Source organism: Hypomesus transpacificus, chromosome 26, assembly GCF_021917145.1.
Source record: "Hypomesus transpacificus isolate Combined female chromosome 26, fHypTra1, whole genome shotgun sequence".
In the NCBI taxonomy this organism is placed as follows: domain Eukaryota; kingdom Metazoa; phylum Chordata; class Actinopteri; order Osmeriformes; family Osmeridae; genus Hypomesus; species Hypomesus transpacificus.
Window position 1 is genome coordinate 1,475,047 of NC_061085.1, and position 25,148 is coordinate 1,500,194.

At 40.6% G+C, this 25,148-nt stretch overlaps 1 protein-coding gene across 17 annotated transcripts in view; it reads left to right on the forward strand.

Moving 5' to 3' along the window:
• LOC124487346 (mitotic spindle positioning) overlaps positions 1-25,148 on the forward strand; it is a 64,464-nt gene that overhangs the window by 31,723 nt on the left and 7,593 nt on the right. For 5 of the 17 annotated variants that reach the window (XM_047049611.1, XM_047049605.1, XM_047049603.1 and 2 more), the window contains 3 exons: positions 798-2,265; positions 2,539-2,684; positions 9,367-9,431. In XM_047049611.1, the coding sequence (XP_046905567.1) occupies positions 816-2,265; positions 2,539-2,684; positions 9,367-9,431 (1,661 nt within the window). In that variant the 5' untranslated portion in view covers positions 798-815. Of the gene's footprint in view, positions 1-368; positions 528-797; positions 2,266-2,538; positions 2,685-9,366; positions 9,432-20,778; positions 21,135-25,148 lie in introns of those variants that run through there. The other 12 variants (XM_047049606.1, XM_047049608.1, XM_047049609.1 and 9 more) reach the window with 8 other exon arrangements.

Genomic DNA, 25,148 nt, shown 5'->3' on the forward strand with positions numbered 1-25,148 from the left:
CACAACTTTGTCCCTGACCTGTTTGGAGAGCTTCTTGATCTTCATGGTGCCCCTTGCTTAGTGGTGTTACAGACTCTGGGGCCTTTCAGAACAGGTGTATATATACTGAGATCATGTGACACTTAGATTGCACACAGGTGCACTTTATTTAACTAATAATGTGACTTCTGAAGGTAATTGGTTGCACCAGATCTTATTTAGAGGCTTAATAGCAAAGCGGGTGAATACATATATGCACGCACCACTTTTACGTTATTTATTTTTTAGACTTTTTAGAATTATTTTTTTTTCATTTCACTTCACCAATTTGAACTATTTTGTGTATGTCCATTACATGAAATCCAAATAAAAATCTATTTTAATTCCAGGTTGTAAGACAACAAAATAGGAAAAACGCCATGGGAGGACAATACTTTTGCAAAGAACTGTATGGTACATATATTGTTATTTGGCAAGTGCATCTCAGGTGATATTACGAAGTAATCCAAAAGTAATGTAACTAGTAGTGTAACTAGTTACTATCAGTGGTGAGTAATCTACTAAAATAAAGCATTACTTAAAAAATAATAACTCGTAATGTGTAATCTATTACTTTGTTTGAGTAACTACCCCAACAGGTTTGCAGATACCCCAAGAAGTAATTAATTAATAATATTTTCCTATGAAGTAATTGATTAATATTTTCTTATGAACCTGCAAGGCACCATTCAACACTTTCAACAGTATAAAGAAAAACCCATAATATTATACATTTTTAACAATGAGATGTTGTGTTTTTCCTTTGTTTTTGATAACAGACAATTGCTGTCATTAGCATGAAAAAGTGTACACAGGAAATCAATCACCACACATCCATGGAAAGCAAGCCCAAAAGATGGATGATTCAGCCCCTGTCCCAGAGGCTGGAACCCACAGACGCATGCCCCATGCGCAGTTGCACTGCTAATGACCTCCTCAGACGAGACCAAAGCTGTAGTTACAGCGAGAGCAGCAACTCCACTACTTTCAGCTATGATATCCTCTCCTTCACCTGCACCCAGTTCTTAGATATTGTTTCGTCTCAGAGGAAGGAAGTGCCGCGTGATGCAATGGTTCAGGCTAAACAGGAGGCAGTATTAGATGAAGTGGACAATGCAAATAATGATTGGCATCCAAGCAGTCCCAGTAGCCATGGAAGTCCTAACAGCAACAAAGGTTCCCACTATGGCTTCTACTCATTTGTGGAAGACCCTTCCAGCCCAGAGGCAGAGCTGAACAAAACCTGGATGGTTTCTCAGGAGCGAAAAACTAAGTTGGTCACCCTGAAGAACGTAGACAGTTTTAAACTGCAGACCTACTCCAGTGGCAGGAAGCCACAGAGTCTGTTTGATGAAAACAATGGAGATTCCCGTTACCAAGTGAATGATAATGGTGTCCAAAATGTGAACAAGCATGATGAGAAGCAGCTCAGACAGCAAATAATATATACCCAAGCCCCTAAGCAGAACTTCACATTCAAGGAGCAGTGGAGTGTGCTGGATAATCTGAATCTCAGCAACTCCCCCAACGGAATAACAGAAGACAGCAATCGTAATTCTTTATTACAGCATTTGTTGGTTGACTCAAGAGGTGGTGATACAGGTGATGAAAGTCTATACAGTGACAACCTTCAGTTAAAAGGCAGGGATACACAATCGACAAGTGGTCACACTGAGACACCAATTCAGCGGGAGATTTTCATCACTCAGGAAAGAGAATGGTGTTCACAAGGCATCAAACACAATGCTGTTAATGTAAAGGTGGCAGAGATCAAGACAAAATCTTCACAGCCCAAACCACTCTTCACATCTGTCAAAAAGGCGAAACCAAAGAACAAATTACATTTTCTTATCCAGCAGGAAATTAAGAAGAGTGATTGGGAAGAGGATCTGCTGAACCAGGAAAATGATTTGGACTTGTATGACCATGGGGCATCCCAGGATCTAGAGGAGAAAAAGAGGATCTTTGAACAAGTACAACATTTTGACACAGCAGAGGAGAAAAATCTTTCAATTTACCACACAACGAAAGAACATTTTTGGGTTAAGGTCAGACAAAGGAGCGGCAGCTCAGATACTAGAAATGTTTTTAATCCGGAAGAGACAGAGTTTTACACACATAAGAGTTCCACACCAGACAAACAGGAAGAACCTATTCACCATGAAAGTCCTTCATTTCTAGTAGAGCAGACAAACAAGATGACAGTCAGTAAATATTACTCCCCAACCATTTTAGTGTCAAAATTCGGTGAGTGAAAACAATCTTGAAATGTTTTAACACTGTTAGAGGATCCTTTTTCTGTAGCAATGACCTTTATACATTACATTTAGATTTCATTTATTTAGCAGTTGCTTTTATTCAATGCGATGTACAAGAACTGCAAATAGAAATAGTAGATATCAAAGACCAGTCATGCAAACGTCTACAGTATTTTGGTTTCCAGAGTCAGGGAACAGTCTGCATTTAGTAGCTGCATCGCAAAGTAACTGGTATAATGGTATTAATTCATTTTCTTTTCAGATAAAACCAAGAGCTTTTACCCCTGCAATCATCCAACTGCCCGACCATCCTGCTTTTGTATTGTGACTGCCCAACCATGGAGCTCCCAACATCCTTCTTTGCCTGTGGTGAGCAGGGTTCTTCCTCTGATGTCTACAAGTGAGGGGGTAAAGATGGGTGATGCGCCCGCACAGAGTCCAGCCTCTGGATATTTCATAGTCTAATCAGCGTCAAGTCGTGTTCTGTGGGAGACCTCACCTGTCCCTTTTGTACACTTTCATATTACTTTTTTCTTCTTCTTCTGTATCCCATGGAGAGGGAACTAGTCAGGAACATGCCTGCTTTCAGTTTGAAATATAGACAAGCAGCATTTGAATATACAACCCGAATTCCGGAAAAGTTGGGACGTTTTTTTAATTTGAATAAAATGAATGTAATTACTTTCAAATCACATGAGCCAATATTGTATTCACAATAGAACATAGATAACATAACAAATGTTTAAACAGAGAAAGTTTACAATATTTATGAACAAATGAGCTCAATTCAAATTTGATTCCTGCTACAGGTCTCAAAATAGTTGGGACAGGGGCATGTTTACCATGGTGTAACATCTTCTCTTCCTTTCAAAACATTTTGAAGACGTCTGGGCATCGAGGTTATGAGTGTCTGGAGTTTTGGTGTTTGGTCCCATTCTTGCCTTATATAGGTTTCCAGCTGCTGAAGTGTTCTTGGTCGACTTTTATGTATTTTTCGTTTAATGATGCACCAAATGTTCTCTATAGGTGAAAGGTCTTAACTGCAGGCAGGCCAATTCAGCACCCGGACTCTTCTACGACAAAGCTGTGCTGTTGTAATAGCTGCAGTATGTGATTTTGCATTGTCCTGCTGAAATACACAAGGCCTTCCCTGAAATAGACGTTGTCTGGAGGGGAGCATATGTTGCTCTCAAACCTTTATATACCTTTCAGCATTCATAGTGTCTTCCAACACATCCCCATACCATCAGAGATGCTGGCTTTTGAACTGAACGCTGAAAACATGATGGAAGTTCTCCCTCCTTTTTTGCCTGGAGGACACGGTGTCCGTGATTTCCAACAATAATATCAAATTTGGACTCGTCGGACCATAGAACACTGTTCAACTTTGAAATAGTCCATTTTAGATGAGCCTTAGCCCACTGGACACGACGGCGCTTCTGGACCATGTTCACATATGGGCTTCCTTTTGCATGATAGAGCTTTAGTTGGCATCTGCAGATGGCATGGCGGATTGTGTTTACCGACAGTGGTTTCTGAAAGTATTCCTGGGCCCATTTAGTAATGTCATTGACAGAATCATGCCGATGAGTGATGCAGTGTCGTCTGAGGGCCCGAAGACCACGGGCATCCAATAAAGGTCTTCGGCCTTGTCCCCTACGCACAGTGATTTCTCCAGTTTCTCTGAATCTTTTGATGATGTTATGCACTGTAGATGATGAGATTGCAAAGCCTTTGCAATTTGACGTTGACAAACATTGTTTTTAAAGTATTCCACAATCTTTTTACGCACTCTTTCACAGATTGGAGAGCCTCTGCCCATCTTTACTTCTGAGAGACTCTGCCTCTCTAAGACATCCCTTTTATAACTAATCATGTCACAGACCCGATATCAATTAACTTAATTAGTTGCTAGAGGTTCTCAAAGCTGAATCCTTCCCAAATGTCTTGCTTTTTTAGCCATTTGTTGCCCCCGTGCCAACTTTTTTGAGACCTGTAGCACACATCAAATTTGAAATGAGCTCATTTAGTGGATAAGAGTGTAACATTTTTCAGTAGATTTTTTTTAAATGTTATCAATGTTATATTGTGATCAACATATTGGCTCATGTGATTTTTAAGTCTTATAATTTTCATTTTATTAAAATGTTAAAAACATCCTAACTTTTCTGGAATTCGGATTGTAAGTGAATAATACCATTTAAATGGTGTGTTACATTTACATTTATTCATTTAGCAGACACTTTAATCCAAAGCGACTTCCAAGAGAGAGCTTTACAAAGTGCATAGGTCACTGATAATAACAACAAGATAGCCCCAAAGCATTGCAGGTAGCCAAAAACAGAAGTACACGTTGTGAACAACCAAAAATAAGTGCTAAAGGGAAGAAACCATAAGAGCATGTAGTTAAGCAAATGACAATACACAACATGAGTCTCTAAGTGCAAGTGTACCTGTAGGAAAGCAATAAAAAACGGATTAAATATAATACAATAGTTTAAATCAGCTACCACTAACTGTTATGTGATTGTTCTTCATGTATCTCCCCAATAGTAGAATTGTAAATGTTTTAGTAATTGCACATTATCAGCCCTGTGCCACTGTTCTTTATTTATGATTTACATTTACATTTAGTCATTTAGCAGAAGCTCTTATCCAGAGCGACTTACAGTAAGTACAGGGACATTCCCCCGAGGCAAGTAGGGTGAAGTGCCTCGCCCAAGGACACAACGTCATTTGGCTCAGCCAGGAATCGAACTGGCAACCTTCAGATTACTAGCCCGATTCCCTAATCGCTCAGCCACCTGACACGCTGACTCACCTGATTTATTGTGCTTAAATTAAATGTCTGTGTCAACTGAATCAGATTATTCTGAGAATCGGTTTATTTTTCTTTAATACTAAAGTAGTTGCCTTTACATCCTAAACTAGCTGTTAATTTACTCATTGCATGGGTGACTTTTTCCTTATACATCATCGCAACAGATGCCCTCCCTGAGAGATTTGGCTGGAGCAGCCACCAGGGTTGGGGTACTTACTCCAAAAAAGTTATAGATTACACATTACTAGTAACTTTTTTTTTGTACAAAGTAATGCTTTACTTTACTAGATTACTCACTGCTGAAAGTAAGTAGTTACACTACTAGTTACATTACATTTTATTTTACATTTATGCATTTAGCAGACGCTTTTATCCAAAGCGACTTCCAAGAGAGAGCTTTACAAAAGAGCATAGGTCACTGATCATAACAACGAGGTAGTCCCAAACATTGCAAACAGCCAAAACATGAAGCATACATTGTGACAAAACTAAACAAGTGCCAAAAGGAAAGACCCATAAGAGCATGCAGTTATACAAGTTACAAATTAAAACAACATGAACCACAAAAAAGTGCAGGACTGTACCTATAGAAGAACAATCAATAGTAAAATATTTCACAACGAGTACAAGACTTAACTTCGTTATAACTAACCTACAAGAGCAACAAGTCACTCAATAAGGGTCATTGTGATCCTGGAGGAAACAAACAACAGGCCTAGCCAAGCATTCAGAAGTGCCGTTGTACTCCCGGAACAAGTGCGTCTTGAGCCTTTTCTTGAAGGTGGGGAGACAGTCAGTGTCCCTGATGGAGGTGGGGAGCTGGTTCCACCATTGGGGGGCCAGGCAGGAGAAGAGCTTGTGTTGGGACCTGGCAGTCTTGAGCGGTGGGACCAGCAGGCGGTTATCTGAGGAAGACCGTAGGTGACGGGTGGGGGTGTAAGTTTGCAGGAGAGACTTGATGTAGTCGGGTGCAGTCCCGTTCACTGCTCGGAAGGTCAGTACCAGGGTCTTGAATCTGATACGGGTGTTGATGGGTAGCCAGTGGAGAGAGATGAGGAGCGGGGTAACATGGGAGTGTCTGGGTAGATTGTAGACCAGGCGGGCCACTGTGTTCTGAATCCTCTGAAGAGGGCGGGTTGCACATACTGGGAGACCAGCGAGTTGCAGTAGTCCAACTTGGAGAGGACCATTGCTTGGACTAGCAGCTGGGTGGAGTGCTCAGACAGGTATCTCCTGATCTTCCGGATGTTGTAGAGGGTGAATCTACAAGACCGGGAGACTGCGGCAATGTGGGCCGTGAGGGAGAGCTCGTCATCCATGGTAACCCCAAGGTTCCTAGCAGAGGATGAAGGGGTCACCGTCGCAGATCCCAGGGTGATTGACAGATCATGGGAGATGGAGGGTTTAGCCGGGATGATGAGAAGTTCTGTTTTGGCGAGGTTCAGCTGGAGGTGGTGCTCGGTCATCCAGGCAGAGATGTCTGTGAGGCAGGCCTCAATCCTAGCTGAGATCCCCGGATCAGTTGGGGGGAACGACAGGTACAGCTGCGTGTCGTCAGCGTAGCAGTGGTAGGAGAAGCCATGGGAGGTGATGATTGGTCCAAGTGAGGTGGTGTACAGAGAGAAGAGGAGGGGGCCAAGGACGGAGCCCTGTGGGACACCAGTGGAGAGCTGGCGAGGGCCTGACAGTTTGACTCCCCTGGAGACCTGGTAGGATCTTCCCGACAGGTAGGATGAGATCCACTGGAGTGCAGTGCCAGTGATGCCCATCTCAGAAAGTCTGGAGAGTAGGATCTGGTGGTTAACCGTGTCAAACGCTGCAGAAAGGTCCAGCAGAATGATGACGGATGACCTGGAAGCCGCTCTGGCAGACTGGAGGGCAGTGGTGACTGAAAGGACAGTCTCTGTGGAGTGGCCAGTCTTGAATTGGATGAATGATTGGTTGGGGTCAAGCAGGTTGTTCTGAGAGAGAAAGTAAGACAGTTGGTTAGATACAGCACGTTCAGTTGTTTTTGAGAAGAAGGGTAGCAGTGATACCGGTCTGTAGTTCTGGAGGACGGCAGGGTTAAGGGAGGGTTTTTTGAGTAGAGGGGTAACTCTGGCCTGTTTGAAAGCAGAGGGAAAGGTGCCGGAGGTAAGGGAGGAGTTTAGGACATGGAGAAGAAAAGTTATGACGGAGAACGAGATGGTTTGAAAGAGAGGGGAGGGGATAGGATCAAGGGGACAGGAGGTGGGGCGATGAGAGAGAATGAGGTCAGAGATCTCTGCCTCGGACAGGGGAGAGAAAGAGTTTAGACATTTAGTTGGGTCAGTCATGGAGGGTGGGAGGGTAGGAAAGGTGGGTTTAGGGAACCGACTGCTAATATCAGCGACTTTTTTCTCAAAGAAGGAGGAGAAGTCGTCTGCTGTCAGGGTGGAGGGGGGGTGGGTGGGGGAGGTGGGTTAAGAAGGGTGGAGAAGGTAGAGAAAAGTTTGTGGGGGTTTGAAGCAGAGTTAATTTTGTTCAGAAAGTAGTGGGTTTTAGCACCAGTTATGTGAACAGAGAAGGATTTAAGGAGGGAGTGATACTTATCAAAGTCCAGACCGTCTTTGGACTTGCGCCATCTCCCCTCAGCTGCCTGAAGGGTGGACCGTTCTTCACGAATAACATCCGTAAGCCACGGGCAGGAGGGAGAAGATTGTGCAGGCCTGATGGACAGAGGACAGAGAGAGTCAAGTGATGCAGTTAAAGTGGTTAACAGGGTGTTGGTGGCAGTGTTAGTGGGTTGGGACGAGAACTCGTCAATGGGAGGGAAGCTGTTACACTATAGGAGAAATGGGAGGGGGATAGGGAGCGGAGGTTGCACCGGAAAGTTACCAGGGGAGGGGAGGTAGGAGGAGTTGGAGGGAGAGAGACAGAGACAGAAAATTGGTGATCAGAAATGTGCAGTGAGGTTACAGAGGTTAAGTCAGTGATACAGTTACGTGTCAGGATGAGGTCTAGCTGTTTGCCTGCCTTGTGTGCTCAGCAGAGTCAGGTCGAAGGAGGTCAGGAGAGACAAGAAGTCGACAGCCTGCGTTCCTTGGAGGTGGATGTTGAAGTCCCCAAGGATTATCAGCGGGGTTCCATCATCCGGGAAGACGCTGAGGAGCATGTCCAGCTCCTCCACAAAGTCGGCTAGCGGTCCTGGTGGGCGATAAAGAACAATTAAGCACGCTTTGATAGGATCAGTTAGCATCACATAATGGTGTTCAAATGATGTGGCACTAACAGAGAGTGGTGTGGATGTGTATTTAATGTGGGGAAAGAAGCAAACCTGGCCCACCACCTGCCTGGTTGAGGGGGGTGAGTGAGTGAGTGAAGGAGTGGTTGACGGAGAGAGCTGCTGGAGTTGCAGTGTTCTCTGGGCGGATCCATGTCTCTGTCAGCGCAAGGGCATGAAGAGAAGCCTGGGATGCAAATGCCGGAATGAAGTCTGCCTTGTTCACAGCAGACTGGCAGTTCCAGACCCCTACAGAAAGAGAGAGGACAGGTGGAGAAGATCTGGATAGGTAGTGAAGGTTAGAAGTTGTGCGTATATACTTTGTGACATATCTAAGTCTACGGGTAGTGTAATTAACAGGAATTGTAAGGAAACACCTGCTAGCTATGAATATGTTGTAGGTAGATTAGAATATAAATATAGTGATGCTTATTCAAAGAGGTGATCCGTCCCCGTCGGCCATCCTCGGAGGACTCCCGCCGGTAGACTCCCTGTTTTTGTTCGGCCGAGTCTTTGTGCAACGAGGCTGGCAGGCGAGGCTGCCTCTGCAGTGCTAGCCGCCTGAAATATGCAAATGCACATATACAACGCGCCCATTACTGTCAAACAAAAGGCAGCTTGAGTACCCCGAGTATCCTGAAACCAAAACTGACTCACTGGCTAGCTACTCTTTGACCATCAGGAGTTGTTAGTGGTGTGGGGGGCTCTAGGCTTGTAGTCGGTGATCTGCCTGAGCCCTCTCCAGACAGAAGCAGAGCCGTGAACTGGTGTTTTAGTCTCTCTGAGTAGTCGTTTAGCCTTTCTCACCACCTTGCTAAACCTGTTTCTCGACTCCTTGAATCTGCCTCTATCCCCACTCCTAAATGCTTCCTCCTTCTCCGACCTCAACCTAACCTTGTGAGTTCAAGGGTTAGCAAACTAATGCAGTGAACTACAGACATAACAAAGATTAATGTAAGTTTCTAAGACACTCATTTTGCATAATGTAATTGACACCCCCTAAAACCTGTTCACTCTATTTCCTGTAGTATGCTGGAATTCAGCCCATCGATGATGTGAACAATGAGGTAAGCGAAAGTTCCTCTCTCCCTTGGTAAGTTATACACCATCATGTCAGACATAAGACATTCATTGTTTGCCACTGCTGCTTTTGTATTTTGCCACAGCAGTGATCTAGACATTACACTGGCTGTACATTTTGTAGTTTAGATTATCAGTCTAATGATGCAAAAAAGCTAGGGTTTCTTAAAGTATTCATTTAATTGTTCTACTTAATTAGTGACCCATAGGAAAAATAGGTTTTTGCAATGTGTCCCTAAATACATAAAAGGCATTTCCCCCTACTTATAACACCTTTAGGGTCAAATTGACCCATGAGTCTACATTTACGTTACCATTTATTCATTTAGCAGACGCCCTTATCCAGAGCGACTTACAGTAAGTACAGGGACATTCTCCCCGAGGCAAGTAAGGTGAAGTGCCTTACCCAAGGACACAACATCATTTGGCACAGCCAGGAATCAATCTGGCAACTTTCAAATTACTAGCCCGGTTCCCTAACCGCTCAGCCATCTGATTGTCTACAGACAGAGGCATTGTTACTAACATTTAATGATAGCTAGATGGCGCTTGTTGCATGGAGCAACGGCACGGTCTTAAAATGAACGTGCCTTCCGTCAATCTGTCATTTTATTTCCGTGTTGTTAGTCAGTAATCATTTCATTAGAGCGTACCCCTTCAATCATTCAGAAAATTGTAATTTATTGGCGAAAGAATGTCAAACACGTTGCGGATTAGGCTAGACTGCATTTGGTCTATAGTACCCCAACATATCAACATTTTATAGTCTGCTGACAAGATTGCGTTGTCCCCAGTCAAAAGTATAAACAAACACACAGGGACACCATAAACATTCAATGGTCTGATTAGATCCAGTTATACTGGCAAAACATGTAATGTTCTTCAGAACATGGTCCAAGTATTATGGAATGCCGTTTGAGTCAAAATTTAATAAATAGTTTAATTACTTAATATGGCTATGAAATAATCCCGGAAAAATATGGCAACATCATATAAATATATAGCTCAATCCATTTACCTAAATAAATACATCTACTTATTTCAAAAGTTTTTCAAAACACATTTATTTATTTCATGGGATTTTTATTTCCTAATGCCATATCTATTAATTTATTTGTACTTTTACTTCCTAATGCCACATTTATTTCTGTGCTCTATTTTATTTCCAATCCTACATCCTTTAATTATTACTTTTATCACTTGAATTATTGTTTTTATAGATTTTATGTGAAGCACCTTGAGCTACAATTCTTGTATGAAATGTGCTGTATAAATAAAGTCTTACTTACTACATGCAAATGAGAGGGGCGTGGTTATCTTCAGACCAAAGCAGCTGCACAAGATCATCCAATAGGGTCCAACTGCAGCACTCTCTCCTCAGGCCCTTCAAAACTGGAACTTTCTCCTCAGGCCCCTCTTTCAAGAAGAGCCTAGGTGTTACCGCCACCACTGTTTGGAGAATATATTGCATTTATATGTATAGCTTACGTTGAACTTGAGCATCTCGGCTATAGCGGAATCATAAAACACGGGACGAGATGTTAAAACTGTCCACTATGCCAATAGATGGTATGCACTCGCATGAGATTTGCCGTGATGTAGACAGAGTGGCATGGGAGGTTTATTTCTTGACTGGGTTAAGATGTCGGGAGTCAGATGTAGGGAGTCAGGTGGCTAAGCGGGTAGAGCGTCGGGCTAGTAATCTGAAGGTTGTCAGTTCGATTCCCGGCCGCTGCACAATATGTTGTGTCCTTGGGCAAGGCACTTCACCCTACTTGCCTCGGGGAGAATGTCCCTTTACTTACTGTAAGTCGCTCTGGATAAGAGCATCTGCTAAATGTAAATGTCAATTTTGGGACACATCCTCAGTAGTGTGCCTTTGAATCAGTGGGTGTTTCGGCCTTTAATCACTAAACACCCTCATCAAAGGTTGCCAGCTAAAGGGTGATCAAGCCTTAGCTTGTGTCCCATGCCCAATTAAGATTTCCCACGGGACTATGCAAGGCAGGGGCGTCCTCTTCCCTGAGCCAGCCCTACACTGACCGCACTGTATGGTTAACATTATCACAAAATATTATGTTAAATGATTAAAGTAGCTGGCAAGAACCACATTCATTCCATAAACATAACCCATATAGTCATAACTGTAATGTTTTACTCTCATGGGATTACTACACAAAAAGAGCCTGAACTATTAGTATTTGTGTTTTTTAGAAAAGATCATGCAGCGTGTCGGATTTCTTGCGTCATGTGTGTTTAAGTTTTATTTTGATCGATATTGTGAGACTACATTGAACAGTGTATTTTCATTCACATTAGTCCCTCAGTACATTGATGCAAAAGAAAATCCCAAATATAGAGGTCCCTGTGGCTCAGTTGTCCAAAGAGTAGCATCTGTGTTCCAGGGGGTAGTGGTTCATATCTCAATGCAGGTAGAGAAGGATTTAAAATTCAAAATTAATTAGAAAAGTTCAACGTGTTATTCACAGAGTTGGGTAACGTTACTTTTTAAAGTAACTAATTACAGTTACTAGTTACATTTCTTGCAAAGTAACTTGTTATGTTACTTAGTTACTTGCTGTAGAGAGTAAGGCTTTAAGTTACTTTTGCATTACATTAAGAAAAGTATTTTATTTGTAAGACAATTCACCTTGGTCACTCTTATGCCCAGAAGGCACATTTAATGGGTTGACCTCAGCAATAGCACATATTTTACTGCATAGTCAGTGTCACTCGCATATAACATGATCAATCCTCATTATACAGCAATACGGATCAAGGTAATAATCCACCATAATGAAAAGCAATATTTGCATGAAGTTCTTGAAACAACAAAGTTTTTAATCAATAAATAGTTTAGTAAAATGTCAGGCAGATGTCTAGTAGTTAGCTAGCTCTACAATTTACCGGGGCTAGGTATGAATCTAGGAGCAAAACGAAACTAAGCTATAGCTATATACAGTGCCCTCCAAAAGTATTGGAACAGTGAGGCGAATTCCTTTATTTTTGCTGTAGACTGAAAACATTTGGGCTTGACATCAAATAATGAACGTGAGACCAGAGATCAACGTTTCAGCTTTTATTTCCAGGTATTTACATCAGGATCTGATGCACAACTAAGAAAATATCACATTTTGTTTGAATCCACCCATTTGTCATGTGAGCAAAAGTATTGGAACAGATATACTTAAAACATATTTAAGTGAATAAGACTTAATATTTAGTTGCAAATCCTTTGCTTTCAATAACTGCAGCAAGTCTGTGACCCATTGACGTCACCAAACTTTTGCATTCTTCCTTTTTGATGCTTTCCCAGGCTTTCACTGCAGCCTCTTTCAGTTGTTGTTTGTTTTGTGGGGTTCCTCCCTTCAGTCTCCTCTTAAGCAGGTAAAATGCATGCTCTATAGGGTTTAAGTCTGGAGATTGACTTGGCCAGTCTAATACCTTCCATTTCTTGCCCCTGATGAACTCCTTTGTTGTTTTGGCAGTGTGTTTTGGGTCGTTATCTTGCTGCATGATGAAGGCTCTGCCAATCAGTTTGGTTGCATCTTTCCTTAAATTGGCAGACAAAATGTTTCTGTAGACTTCCGAGTTCATTTTGCTGCTGCCATCATGTGTTACATCCTCAATGAAGATTAATGAGCCCGTCCTAGAAGAAGCCATGCAAGCCCAAGCCATGACATTACCTCCACCGTGTTTCACAGATGAGCTTGTGTGTTGGGGATCATGAGCAGTTCCTTTCTTTCTCCAAACTTTAGCCTTTCCATCACTTTGGTAAAAGTTCATCTTTGTCTCATCAGTCCATAAAACTTTGTCCCAGAATTTTTGAGGTTCATCTCTGTACTTTTTGGCAAATTCCAGCCTGGCCTTCCTATTCTTCTTGCTAATGAGTGGTTTGCATCTTCTGGTGTAGCCCTTGTACTTTTGTTCATGAAGTCTTCTGCGAACAGTAGATAGTGATACCTTCACTCCTGCCATCTGGAGGTTGTTGCTGATCTCACTAACAGTTGTTTTAGGGTCTTTCTTTACAGCTCTCACAATGTTTCTGTCATCAACTGCTGATGTTTTCCTTGGTCTACCTGTTCGACGTCTGTTACTTAGTACACCAGTAGTTTTCTTCTTCTTCAGGACATTCCAAATGGTTGTACTGGCTATGGCCAATGTTTCTGCAATGGCTCTGATTGATTTTCCATCTTCTCTAAGACTCACAATTGCTTGTTTTTCACCCAAAGACAGCGCTCCGGTTTTCATGTTGTTTTCACCTCTGAATACAGTCTGCATAGACAAAACCTATCTTACCCAATCTGAACCTGAGTGTAGACATTCAGTGGTATTTATTGATTGAATAATGTATGTAATAGGACACACCTGGGCAACAAAACACACCTGTCAGTCATATGTTCCAATACTTTTGCTCACGTGACAAATGGGTGGGTTCGAACAAAAAGGTGATATTTTCTAATTTGTGCATCAGATCCTGATGTAAATACCTGGAAATAAAAGCTGAAACGTTGATCTCTGGTTTCACGTTCATCGTTTGATGTCAAGCCCAAATGTTTTCAGTCTACAGCAAAAATAAAGGAATTGGCCTCACTGTTCCAATACTTTTGGAGGGCACTGTATATATGGTAGCAAATTGGTGTTCACTTAACTTACATACTGAACCAGACTTTACTTACTGTAATATAATCCTAAAACCGCTGCAACGATACAGCGACGCATCACACAAGCTTGAGTTCAAATACATTATTTAATGTGACATTACGTAGGCCTACTGTATGCAAGTCTTAAATAACTATTTAGCTGGTCGGCTCCATGACGCCGGGTAAGTTGGGCTCGTGAGACTGCTCACCAAATGAACGAAGGGGAACCTACTTGTCTAGCATTTTCGTAGGTACCTAGGTTAGCGAAAAGTAGCCTCAACTTTCCTAGACTTTTAGCTGTGTGCAGAGGGCTTGCGACCAAAAGACTTGAGTAACGCGTTACCTTTTTGAACAAGGAACTAGTAACGGATTCATTCAATTAAATAAGTAAAGCGTTACGTTACTCGTACCTAATAAAAGTAGTCTGGTTATTCATATAAATGCAATACCTCCTCCAACCAGTGGTGGCGGTAACACCTAGGCTAAACCTGAAAGAGGGGCCTGAGGAGAGAGTTCTGGTTTGAGGGGCCTAAGGAGAGAGTTCTGGTTTTGAGGGGCCTGAGGAGAGAGCGCTGCGTTGGACCCTATCGCCAGCACCTGTGCTAGAGGGAGCTAATAGTACATTTTGCACACGAACACGATGCTCGATAAGTCTCAAACTTTTTAAGGCTTTGTGATTAATGTCTAAGTTCTGTAGAGCACTTATACGCCCAAGTACCTCTACAAAATCGCAAATGTGTGCCAAAAGTATGACCCCTGACAAGCCGATCAATTTGATCAGCCAAGGCCATCTCTGACACCAAATATATTTTCCATCATCTCTCGAATCCAGGTGCCTCTCCGCCCCTCTCATTTGCATGTAGGATTGGAAATAAATAGAGCACAGAAAATTGTGGCATTAGGAAATAAAAGTCCCTATAAATAAATACATGTGGCATTAGGAAAAAAAAGTCCCATGAAATAAATAATGTTTTGAGTAAGTATGTATACATTTTTTAGATAAATGGATTCAGCTATATATTTATATGATGCTATATTTATATTAGTGCTGTCAGTTAAACGCTTCATTTAACGCAAACCCATTTTAACGCCGTCAATGTTTTTATTGCAAGATTAATATGCTTTTTGGCCTAGCAAACTTTTAAAACATTTTCACATGCTGTTGCAACAACTAGTAACGTTAGAAAAACTACAACACTACTCTGGATCTAGCTAGACCGGAAACAAAAAAACAGGCCCGCCGCACACACTTGTTTGGGCTTGCGAGCCGGCCAAAGAGTAGTAGACTAACGTTAAGTTTTGAGTGGATAGCAAGTGTAAGACGACGAAATGGATGCCAATAAGATTCTGAATTGGAAAGTTTACTTTTAAAAAGTTGCCAAATGGTTCCATTGACAAGACCAAAGTGATCTGTGTGTTTTGTCGTTGTGAACTGAGCTATCATCGCAGCACGTCCAGTCTGAAATACCACTTGATGGCCAAGAACACAGCTGATGCGAATTCTCCGCCCCCTCGTCAAATCAAGAATGTCAGCAATGAATGACTTCAAACAGAAGCACATAGTACCACAACTAAGAACAAACTTACTACAGCCATAACTAAATGGGTGGCTACTGCATGTAGGCCTGTTAACGTTGTGGAGGACGAAAAAGTATGGGACATAAATAAATCAAGGGACATTTAAAATAGATAAAAATGTGCGATTAATTGCGAGTTAACTTTGCATTAATGCGATTATTCGCAATTAAATGTTTTGATCGTTTGACAGCACTAATTTATATATTTATAGCCATGTTTTTTTTCAGGGTTTATTTCGTAGCCTTATTTGTTTACATATTTACATATTTATTTAATTTAGACTCAAACGGCATTCCATAAAGTATTGCAAAAATGAGAGCGACGTATAATTGTTTGGAAATTCTAGGCTATAGGGCTTACTTGATATTAGCATGTTGATGCTTAGCCTATTCACTTTAACAACCTTTCGGAATGACAAAACAGTGGATAATACGTCCGAAATAATATCAAACTGGTTGAGAATGTAACATTGTAACATTGGTACGAAAGTTGCATTTGATAAATCAAGTAGGTGGCCTATTTACATCAAGTAGCCTGACAGATCATTTAGAATATCTTAAGTTTTGTGCCCTTTACATCTACGGACTAAACAGAATAAGTCGGCTAATCTTGGGTACTACATTGTGCGTAGAATTTCTTCTTTTGTTGTTGCTGGTAACCCGTGGATGCATCTTCATAGCTGTTCAAAAGATGCAATCCCACCTAATGATCGATCGCGTAGTGAATCAATGCATTTGGTACCAATAGTTCCTTTTCAGCAGTGTATCTTACTCAAATCAAATTACCCAACATTCCAAGCATTCCATTACAGTGTTTCCTCTATGTTTATTTTACTTTGGTTGCTAGCGGTGGTGAATAGAGGAGGAGACCAGAGTGAAGCACAAGACCAGTGTGAAGTATAAGTGCAGAGTAAAGCAGAAGAGCAAAATGTAACAGGAGAGAGGTCAGAAAGAGAGGAGAGTGGAGGAGAAGAAGATGGTGGCATTGTGTGTGAAAAGAGGTGAATAAATATATTTGTTTGTGTTGCAGTGAAGCAGGGCCGGCCCAAGCCTTTATGGGGCCTTAAGCAGAATTTATTTGGTGGCCCCTCAGCGTTGCAATCATTTTTTTTCTTCAGTACCGCAATTCTTCGATTAAATTTACTACACATCCTTTTTGGCATTGTTTTTGGTGCGCCGTTTATTCAAGAGCGGCGTTTATTTGAGGGTGACGTTTAATCAAAGAAATACGGTATTCTAGGCTACCTGCGCTAGCATTCTTTAACGTGTTAGTTCGCTAGATTAAATGTTCTTAGATCTTTTAAATCACCCTTTAAGCAACGAGCAAATGTCATTGTTAGTTAGACTAGCTAGCTCTAACACATCTTCTTTTTACTAACGCTGATTTGCAAGGAATGCAAGAACAGCTAGATAACAAAAACCTAGACTACCTAAGCTACTGTACAACCTTTAAACTAGTTTAGCTAAGAGCACCTGCTTCTCTAGTTCTTTCAATAAATAATCTAGACAGGCGTTAGCTTCCCCTCTAATGCAGCCTAACAGCTAGCCTCTAGCTAGCTAGAGTAATTTGCTAAGTAAGATATGTTGATGTGATATTTGAATAGTATTTAGCCAACAGTGGACCCGTAGTGCAAGAAAAGAGTGTTCATTAATGACATGCTGCTACTAGGTATTTCAGGACATGCTACTTCTACCGTATTTCTGGGGCGGCGTTTATTAAACAATGTTCATTTTTGGTGCGGCGTTTAATTGCAGAAACACAGTACATTAAACTGTAATTTCATGTATATTGGGGGCCCTCTGGCAGCTACAGGGGCCCTAAGCAGCCGCTTAGTTCGCTTATGCCGGCCCTGCAGCGAAGTGTCAGTTCCGTTTCATACATAAAACTTTTGGCGGCGGGGCTGGTCCCCACTGCTAAAAAAGAATCCTAAAGGAAACACTGCATTGTGATAGGCCTACTTACAGCTCAAGAATACATTTCATTTAGCTTACTGTATGCAGGGAATGGCATAACAAAGATGTTGTTTTAAAAAAAAATTGGTCCGGACCAAGAGATCCAAGAACCAAACTACAAGTGTGAACATGAAAGTCATAACCTCCACCAGCGATGAGCAGTAGCCTAATCAGAAACTAGCATAGAGTTTTTGCACCATTTCGTGTTGAAACACACAACGCATAGTCCAATTTATCGTTCAGGGAGCAAATATTTGAGAGCAGGAGAAACAGGAGATTGTAGCTTCTAGCTTAGAAGTTCCAAGCATACTCTTATTTTTGCAACACTTGGACTGTGCCGTCAATAAATAAAGAACAATAGTTGTTTTGCCAGGATAACTGGATCTACCAGACCCTTGAATGTTTATGAGACAAATCGCAAACTATAGTTAAGAGTATCCAGTAATTCGCCTTACATACATAGATTGTAAATTTTCATTGGTGATTTTATCAGCTAATGAATACAGGCAAAAATACGTTTATTAGTTACGTTTATCTGCTTTACAAAACATAGCTTATTTGCAATCATAAATTATTGTTGCTGCTCTAAAATAATGGGACATCATATTTGTTATAATTTTGCACATAATTATATATAGGCTATATATGTATAAACTATAAATATTAGGTATATTTATACACTATATATTAAACTTTGTCTCTTTGTCCCTCGCGACATCTGCTGATAGAAAAGAGAATGGCAGCCTTGGAATGCAGGAAAAAAATGGCCGAATGTGCTATTTAACAGTAAACAGGAGTGAAATAGCCTTTAACCCTTTCCTGCCGGACCGTTCAAATATGGGCATTAAAATGCCCATGGTTCCCGCCTTAATAACTTTGCCGTCCAATCACCGATTTTATTTCTGAAAACTGCCAGATACTCATGACAACTTAAGCTCAAAGCACATATCATTGGTTAAGGGGTTAGTGGGAGGGGGAAATAAATCTATTGTCTGCAACGGCATCCATTGTTTTCCGAGGCGGAGCCAGAGCGGAGACCATGGGAGATTGCCTACAGTGTTAGATTTACAGCTTTGAATTGAAATCGGAGACGATATGAGTAAAGACAAGTTCCTTAATATGTGTTGTCAATATTGTCAATTAAAAGTCTCAACTTTTTACTTACGAAGAATTTGTTTGTGGGAGTGACGCGAGTGTTTTCAGGAAAGAATGACGTGTCCGGCTTGGCCGTTTGTGACAGGCAGCAATGACGGTAGTAGCACTGTTTAGCTTCGATTTGAGCAGATTTCTAAAAAACTTCGAAAAACAACATTAACTAATTAGATTATGTACACTGTAAGCTAAATGTACATGCCTTGTTTGGCCAATTCGGTCGATTGTGGAAGAATCTCGAACGTATTTTAGTTATCGAGAGGAGTATCCAGCCATAGCGCTAGCTACTTTTGGGACAGGATAATTCCGGTTTCCCCTATGTCTCCACTAGTCACTAAAATGGTCATAACTTTTAATCAAAATATGGTATTTCTAATCTGTCTTCTGTTCTACATTGCCCACAGACCTGTGGATATTCCACCTACTCAAAGTATTTCTCTATCTTGTAATTAAAGTGGTTAAAAATGCATTTGTCTGATGAGGTATGGTGGATGGAGAAGTTTTTGTAAAGAATGGCTGCCTGAAACCACTTTGATAAAATATGATTTGCCTTAAGTGATCATATATTTATTGACATGATAAAAATCCCCTAGTTCTGTTCTTCAAGATGGTATAAACAGTTAAGGTGTATGATTTAATATGAAAATTCATAAAATATGAAAATTAATATGAATATCATATTTCAACAGCTTATGGAATGTTCGGAATGTTGTCTCAGGCAGTAAAGGGTTTCGCTTTTCCCGGTGTGATTTTGACAAATAAATAAATACTGGGTGATAAAACACACATATCTAGGAAAGAAAGCAGGGTCCTGGAATTTGATTGAGTGCAAAGATAACATTTTAATTTCTCTTCACTGGGTCAAAATGATCCTTTCAGCACTCTAGTGTTAAAGAGTAAATACTCCAAACCATTTCTTATTTTATATCAAACCTCTACGGTTGATACATACATGCAAGCTAAACTCATCAATCCTGGTCTTGATTCTGACAAATGTCAAACAAAGTCTTGTCGAGGATTCCATTGGGAAGCTTCTTAAAAATACATTTTCCCTGAAGCAAACCAGGCGGCTTCATAGCTGCATCCATGTTAGTATGTCACGTTTGATGTGATAATTTCATACACAAGGCATACACACAGGTTCGAAGACTCGTTCTCGCCCCCTACAGTGCAATTCTGCTAGGTATACATCCGCGCTAAAATATCAAGGTGAAAGTCATCATAGCTTGCATAGTATAGACCCATCTCCCACCCAACTTTGAGAATAGATAAACGGCAATATTTTTTTATTGCCTGATAAGAGTCTCACGTTAACGTAGGACGTTTACGCCGATAACGGCCCACCACTAATATATAGCCTATATACTGTATATATGAGAATGAATATAGGTAGAATACACCACAGTGTCATTAAAATAAATATGCAGATTACAACCTTCAGCCCTGTATTGTTATAGTAAAGATAAAACAAAAATGGACCTAAGAACAAACTCTGCTCAACTACTGTATCTTTGTTAAATTAAAAAGGCTATCTTAAATTATTGGATCATGCTAAATAATTACACAATTTTGGTCAGATGATTTCATTGGTTTCTGTTTAATTCAGTTTTAGTTTCATTTTCTTAGGAACCCAGGATATTTTCATTCCTTTATTAGTTTTGAAAATAAATTATAAACACAATTGCAAATCATTATTTAACACAGTCATGTGTTTATAAAATAATAAAAAATGGTATTAACTTTCAAAAAAGCTTTGAGGTGAAGAAGAAAGAAAATATGTCTACTGGCGTATCTGTTTGAATTCCCATTTTTATTTAAGATAATCTATTTTCAACTGAGGATATTATCATTCCATTATCATGACATAACATATATTTGTTAATATACTGTAGATGTCCCCTCCACTTAATTGAGTGTGTTGCTTAAAAATGAACAGATTTTTTTTGTCATTTATTTTACTTTTTATAGTATGAATACAAGTTTTGTATTAATGTCGATAAGAGGGAATTCTAAATTAGTATTTTCTGCCTTGCAGGTCTTGCAGGCCACTCGTGTTACCAGGCATAAAAACAAATTTGCCCTGCGATGGGAGGCTGGCATGTATGCAAATGATGAGGATGACCAGTAACTTGTCCCCCTCCCTGGCACTTCCAGAATTGTTAGGTTGACAGCATGCATGTATCAATTATTGCTTGTTTTAACAATGTTTACTTTCAACATCAAGTGGTTGATATCTGACCTCAACCTCAGTCCTTCAATACCTTCTAATTGTATGCAAAATGTGAAAGTATACTGAAAAATATGATGTTTTTAATCAATCAGTAAAAACAATTGGTCAATTGTATAATGAGTGTGCGTCTTTAGAAAAATAAATCTTGACAGGAAAAAAAAGAGTAACCTTGATATGATTTTATTTTTATTTATGAGCTAGTTTACTATACAAAATTATACCAAATAGTAGGGTCAACAAATGACTTGTGTGTTTAGCAAAGTTCAACCAATTCAACTTGCAACATTTTGAGTTTTTAAAGTAAAAAACTTACTTTTGAAGGTAGCTTGATTGCCTTTTGTCATAAAACGTTTGATCAAATTAGGTAACACAAACCCCTTGATTGTGGTTCATGGAAATGTATATTTATAAGACACTCCTCAAGTGGGTTAAGTTTAAATTGACCTCTAAGCTATAAGCCCTGCCCCTCTGTTCCCAAGGGAGGCGGCAGGAAGACTGATGTCTATGTCGCACTAGCGATGCATATGCTGGGATACCCCGCCCTATTAGGAGGGAGTGCCCTGCAGCGTAATATGACACGTTGCTAGTGACGCGTTGCTAATGTCTCGCGTCCTCCTTCATGAACCAGCTCCGCTTGTTTATTACAAAAAGTATACAACGGCACAGTATGGGTGCAAGGGGCAATTGGATGTTGTCTTTCTCAAAACAAGATCAATGTTATCCATCCACTTACCCCTGGAAAACCAAACCTCCTCCATTCCAAGGTTCAATACTCCAGATTGAGGCAAAAGAGAGTGTAATATAGAGTGGAGGGATATATTCACAAAATTCAAACCAACAAAGAAGGGGACAGTAATTAACACAAAAGCGTACAGATCTCAACAGCTACAACTAGGCAGGGAAGTGCACAGGAATTTTGAAGGGCAGTTGCTCTGGCCTGAAAAAAGGGCACCCACCCCCCAAAAAAGAGAACAAAAATAGCCTGCCTACTAATGATAATAATTAATATAATGCATTGCTTCCATCATTTATTCTTCTTGTTAAACAAAATGTTATAAACTAACCATCAGCAGACATGTAGCTTAGTTTTCCTACCATAAAATTAGCATGTGATAACGGGCTGGTTGTCTGGTAGGCAAGCTAGCCGTCTGATTATTTAGGCTAAACGTGGCAAACTGAGCCTGGATTTATGAAGATTTTAATTGATTTCATAAAACTTGATGATGATTGTTGGTTTGTTATACATTTCTAGAACTTACAACTCGCCATTTCTGACAACGTCAAAGCAGTTTTTTATTGACACAGAATAAAACAAACCCTGACCGTCTCTTAAGTGCAAGAAAATGCAGGCTCAGGTGGCGGTTGCGTGCAGCAGCGCAGAGTAAACAGAGTTGGGGGCATACCCCCCTCCCCTTTGAAACTTCCACTCTCGTTGCCCATAGGCTTATCAGGAAATGTTTCGGGTGGCGATTTTTAAAATCTAGGTCTACATGAAATTCTGCAGCTGTTTAATTTCAATATTATTTATTTATTTTCCTCAGAGGGGCACTTTGACTTGAGGAGGGCAAACGGGCAGTTGCCCGGGCAACCTTAGCCATAGCCTGTGCACGTCCCTGCAACTAGGCTTACAATTTTTGTTAGACGGCCGTCTATTCATAAAATGCTACACAGATTAAAGCATAATACATTTGCAATTGTCTGTTGGGACATCATGTTCAAACTTATAATAACCTTATAATGAAACAGGCATAATAACCTTATAATGCTCTTCTCCTGCCTGGCCCCCCAATGGTGGAACCAGCTCCCCACCTCCATCAGGGACACTGACTGTCTCCCCACCTTCAAGAAAAGGCTCAAGACGCACTTGTTCCGGGAGTACAACAGCACTTAGGAATGCTTGGCTAGGCCTGTTATTAGTTTCCTCCAGGATCACAATGACTTTTATTGAGTGACTTGTTGCTCTTGTAGGTTAGTTATAACGAAGTTAAGTCTTGTACTCGCTGTGAAATATTTTTTACTATTGATTGTTCTTCTACAGGTACAGTCCTGCACTTTTTTGTGGTTCATGTTGTTTTAATTTGTAACTTGTATAACTGCATGCTCTTATGGGTCTTCCCTTTTGGCACTTGTTTAGTTTTTTCACAATATATGCTTCATGTTTTGGCTGCTTGCAATGTTTGGGACTACCTCGTTGTTATGATCAGTGACCTATGCTCTTTTGTAAAGCTCTCTCTTGGAAGTCGCTTTGGATAAAAGCGTCTGCTAAATGCATAAATGTAAATAATGAAACATAGGCAATGTGAAGGCTCCAGCACTGAGACCCTCTTTAAATGCAGTCCAACCCATAGCGCATGTTATCTAGCTAAACTTTAGAGCAGGTAATGTAAGTTGGTAAGTGGTAATAATACTTGGAAAAAGTATGGAAGCCCATTTTCGCAAGTACAAAAAATAAAAAACATGACAAATTAAGTCATAATTATGAGATACTAAGTTGAAATTGTGAAATACGTAAGTCATAATTATGAGTTACCAAGTCATAATTAAGAGATACTAACTGCAGCGTTTTTTAATGCCCTGCACCGCTTGCCTTCCCACAGTTCACGCTCGGAGGGGTGTCCGACAGGTTAATACAGAGTTGTACTAGTTCTCCAAGGTCACTGTTATAGTAGTCATGGCCAAGCATGCAGACTTGGGTTCATGTACTCAATATCGATCAAAATACCACTTTTACACAACATTTGTGTAAAATACACAATATTTTACTAGTGCAAGATTACAGTAGACTACATGTTATGCCACCGGTCACTCAACCAGTCGTGTGTCTGCTGGGCTAGCGAGCTAGCAGGGGCACAGAACAGTCACGTAATGTGATGAGACTGAATTTAAAGTATAAAAACACACCAGGGACACTGACAACATCGGCAACCCTACACCATTCATTATTATTATTATTAATTAATAGTATCTCATAATTATGACTTAATTTGTCATCTTTTTTAAAAGATAAATTTAAAATACATTTTCGCAAACGTGATCTAACATAGCGTTAGCTAACAGGTTAGTGAAGGATTCAAAATCTTTGTGTCTAATCCAATATGTAATGATGGTAATCAATGACACAAATATTAAGTTTATACTAATATTAATATTAAAAGTAAGTGTTCTAGAAAGAGTGGTCTGGAGTCGCAGAGGTCCGATAATATCAGCTTTAATGCAGCAGTTGGAAATCAACAAGTACAGAGCTCTGGGGTTGTCTACGTTTCCCTACCCGCAACAGAGTTTCGGGCTGGTTCACGAAGTCCAACTGACTATCTGTCCCTGCCCCTGCCCCAGCATATATTATACAGTGCAATTGAAACAGAAATATCAAAAAAGGGTTGAGCTTGTTCTCTCGTGCATCAGGGAGTTTGTTCTTCCCCACGCATCCCACCTGCTTGGGTGCTGTCTCAGCCTGGTTTCAAGGTTGCTTCTGAAATGGAGAGATAACGATACAAAATACAGCCTGTTTCCCACACCCTGTGTGAGACACAATGTTTAAGCCTGAGCACACTTCTAAGCTCATAAGACATTAATTTAATAAGCACAATACATAACTTTAATACATGCATCCTTTATAAAGTCGTGCAAGTATTGTTCCCGATGCTATATATTTACTAGGGCACAGTGCCCGTGATGCAGCTAATGATAACAGTTCTAGAATTGTATTGTCATGTATTATAAATTCTTTATTAGCCAGTGAGACTAGCCAAATTGGAGAAAAAGTAAGTAAGTATTTCTAAGTATTTAGCTGAGAAGGGGTCCTCCCACACTGTTTCATCCACTGCTGGCATCATTCCTCTTGGGTTTTGGGAAAGAATTACACCTCCCTCTAAACTTTTGGGGTACCTGCGTCAGATTTGCACCTTTGACTATTTTGCGCCTTAACGACCGAAGGCTTGGGCCTTCTGCAAGTAGTGACCTGTTCCTAAGGGAGGATTGGTCAAGGCCAATTGAGGGAGGTTTTGTTGTGAAAGGTCAATTATGTCGTATTTGGTTTTCATTTGGTGCCCCAGTAATGTATTTAACATTTTATCAGCAATTTGATTGTAAGATGTTTTACATTCAGCAAAGATTGTACTGCTTTGGTGAGGGGGGTGGGGGGAATCATTGCATGACAGGCATTGTTATTGTCTTAG